Genomic DNA, 3,495 nt, shown 5'->3' with positions numbered 1-3,495 from the left:
GCTTTAAATTGTATTATTATTTAAATTTTTATCTTATTAGTAGCTAACAAGTTAATACTTTTTAAGGCATAAATATTTTAATTTTTTATTAATTTTGTTTAAAAGGAAATTTTTAAAATTTCCTGTATTCTTAACATTGCTTTTAATCCATTATTCATTTTAATTTTCAATTATATATTACTTATTAATTTATATACAAAATGTTGTTTACTTGCGTTATGTGCACATATGCAAGATTTGATCTTTGCGAAAAAAAAAATTTGACAGATTGCAGCAGTGATGACAATATTTCATATTTTTCATATTACATATTTTTTAAGTATAATTATAAATTACTAATAAATATACTACAATTTATTTTTCAAATAATACCTATTTCAATGTTCTCTAGTCTTTGATTTATATTAGAAGCAACATTTTGGACATATAAAACTGCTTTTACCTATATTGAAGAGGTGGTAACCCTATACTTCTAATAATTTAGTTGATAGTAGAGCCCAAAGAATATCTGTACACAAGTATTCTTTGGTGGAGCCTTTAAAGTTGTGGTTTGTTAAATTGAGGCAGAGTAAAAATATTGTGAAGTTGTTAAATATTTTTGTGTAGATACAAAATGTCTTCGGTATTATAGTTTCAAAATTTATTTGCTGATTTATTAGTAAATTATTACGCTAATATTTTTCAGACTTCAGCAAATGCCAATGCGTCGCAACCAAGTGCAACAACTGTGCCGACAACTGTTCAGGAATTTAACATTCGGGTGCCGAAAAATGTACGTAAAAAATATCATGTAATGCGCTATAATGCCACTTTAAATGTTGATTTTGCCACATGGCGGAATGTGAAATTAGAGAGAGAAAATAATATGAAAGAATTTCGTGGTATGGAAGAAGATGTACCTAAATTTGGGGCAGGATCCGAATATAATCGTGATTTGCGTGAAGAGGTGCGCCGCAAGAAATTTGGTATATCTGCTAAGAAATATCGTCCAGAGGCTCAACCATGGATACTCAAAGTAGGTGGAAAAACTGGGAAAAAATTTAAAGGAATACGCGAGGGTGGAGTTGGCGAAAATGCTGCGTTTTATGTATTCACTCATGCTCCAGATGGAGCTATAGAGGCATATCCTCTACATGAGTGGTATAACTTTCAACCAATTCAACGTTATAAATCTCTTTCAGCAGAAGAAGCTGAACATGAATTTGGAAGAAGAAAGAAAGTTATAAATTACTTTTCTTTAATGTTGCGTAAACGGTTAAAGGGTGATGAAGAAGAAGAGAAAGATCCAGAAGAAATTAAAGTTAAAAAAGTTGGTGGAAAAAAATCTGAATTAAAAATAAGTGAGATGGACGAATGGATTGATTCTGATGACGAATCTGATTCAGATGAAGAAGAAAGTAAAAAGAATGAAGATAGCGATGATGATAAAAAGTCTAAAAAGAAAAAAGGGCAGGAGAAGAAAAAGAAACGAGATACTGATGTTGAAGCGTTTGAGGAATCGGATGATGGTGATGAAGAAGGTCGTGAAATGGATTATGATACATCATCAAGTGAAGAGTAAATTTTATTAATCTATTTTATTACAATCGTCAAGTGCAATTTTAAATATATTTCATTTTAGTGAACCGGATCCAGAATCAAAATTGGACAAAGATATGAAGTCTGTAGCAGAAGAGGATGCACTTCGTAAACTGCTTACTTCGGATGAAGAAGACGATGAAGAAAAACAAACAGATCAATCCGATAAAGATGAAGATGAGAAGCGCAAAAAAGATAAAGTAAAAGAAGAGTTGAATAAAGATAAAAAGAAATCTAAAAATAAAGGAAAAGACGAAAAAAAAGGTAGGAAGGGAAAATTATATGTAAAATTAAAAGTTAAATAAATATATATTTCACTTCAATATATTAAAATATATATATATTTATATATTATATTAAAATATATATAAATTTATATATTATGTTAAAATGTATATATATTTATATATTACATTAAATAATATAATATATATTAAATATATATATATATTAAACTATATTAAAAAACAAAGCTATATTATTTTGATTTATGTGAATAAATTATTAATAAAAATATTTTAAATCATATATATTTTTATGCTATGGCTGTAAATTCCTTAATTAATAATATTAATATATTTTATTTATATATTTTATTATATATTATATTATATGTTATATTATATATTATATTATATATTATTATAGACTCATCAAGCGATTTTAGTAGCGATAGTTCTGATACTGATGACGATAATTTGAAGAAGAAGGTGAAAGATACTAAATTGGTGGTAAATAATTCACGTTCAGTTACACCAACAACCTTTAGTGCTGAAGCTAATAAACGTAAACTTAACAACATGCCTACGGATTTAACTGGTTCAGAAAATAGTAATAGTCCTGTAACAACGCCAGCAAAACGGACTAAACCCGATATGGCGCCCACATTACCATCAACTTTTGCTGGAGTTGTAACTGGTAGTAAAGAGTAAGTTGCATGCAAATATATGAACATAAAAATATATCGTTATATATGCTTATCCTATATATATAAATCAAGACAATTATTTATTTTGTTTATATATTTATTTCATATAATCGTTTGTTTTTCTTTTGTTGCAGTGATTATGGTATTACAGAGGAAGCAGTACGTCGCTACTTAATGCGCAAACCAATGACTGCTACCGAACTACTACAAAAGTTTAAAAACAAAAAGACAAACGTACCGAGTGATCGCCTTGTAGAAACTATGACTCAAATATTAAAGAGAATAAACCCTGTTAAGCAAACTATACAAGGAAAAATGTATCTTAGTATTAAGACCAAGTAGTCTTATTTCTGGCGAAATATTCTTGAATTAAATTTAAATTATAAAATATCTAGTATATTGTAAAATTTCTTTATTTGAATTTTATAAAGTTAAAGAGCCTGATACTAATTGTTTAGGTTTGTAAATATTTTATAATTACCGTATATGCAATCACTTAACTTTATGTAAAGTTTTATGTATACAGTATTTAATAAAAGTGTGCACGATTATAGTTCTATTTTATTCCAAAGTTGTGGCAGTGTTTAAAATAGCAGCTGAAAAAACCTGTTCGGGCTTCTTTTTGTGGAACAGAAAAGTTTACCGATAATTTGTCGTTGATTTCGTATTAATCGCTTCAGTATATAGGCTCTACCACTGTTGGAGTTTAGGGAATGTATTGTGCATTCCTGTAAGATCTAGCGCACCATCTTATGTTGCATTACGTATATTTTATTCCAGCAGTATAAGTTCAACTAAAATCTTTTTTTTTTTGTAAGGGCATGGATTTTTTTACTGCGGTGGTGACTAACAGCTTAGTTGAGCCTTAAAGATTTTGTTTTCTTGTCTCCAGTTGAGTACATAGAGTATGCAGTTAAAAGAATTTTAAGTATTTTGAATTAGAAATTTTTTACCTAATGAATAATGTAGAGAATTCTCGAATGGTAATT

General features: G+C 28.2%; 1 protein-coding gene across 1 annotated transcript; it reads left to right on the top strand.

Annotated features, from left to right (window-relative positions):
- Positions 1–480: 480 nt before the first annotated feature.
- LOC119663437 (general transcription factor IIF subunit 1-like) lies at positions 481–2,881 on the top strand. The gene is made up of 5 exons (XM_038073042.1): positions 481–622; positions 686–1,557; positions 1,622–1,842; positions 2,227–2,506; positions 2,641–2,881. The coding sequence occupies exons 1-5, from the start codon at positions 614–616 to the stop codon at positions 2,846–2,848; spliced, it is 1,590 nt and encodes a 529-aa protein (XP_037928970.1). The 5' UTR covers positions 481–613; the 3' UTR covers positions 2,849–2,881.
- The last annotated feature ends 614 nt before the right edge of the window (positions 2,882–3,495 follow it).

This window comes from Teleopsis dalmanni, unplaced genomic scaffold (assembly GCF_002237135.1).
Source record: "Teleopsis dalmanni isolate 2A unplaced genomic scaffold, ASM223713v2 unscaffolded_contig_0399, whole genome shotgun sequence".
In the NCBI taxonomy this organism is placed as follows: domain Eukaryota; kingdom Metazoa; phylum Arthropoda; class Insecta; order Diptera; family Diopsidae; genus Teleopsis; species Teleopsis dalmanni.
This window is presented reverse-complemented; position numbering and strand designations above follow the sequence as displayed.

Coding starts and splice junctions, on each gene's coding strand:
- LOC119663437 (XM_038073042.1), top strand. Junction 1,843..2,226: donor AGGAAAAGACGAAAAAAAAG/GTAGGAAGGGAA, acceptor ATATTATTATAG/ACTCATCAAGCGATTTTAGT. Junction 2,507..2,640: donor GTTGTAACTGGTAGTAAAGA/GTAAGTTGCATG, acceptor CTTTTGTTGCAG/TGATTATGGTATTACAGAGG.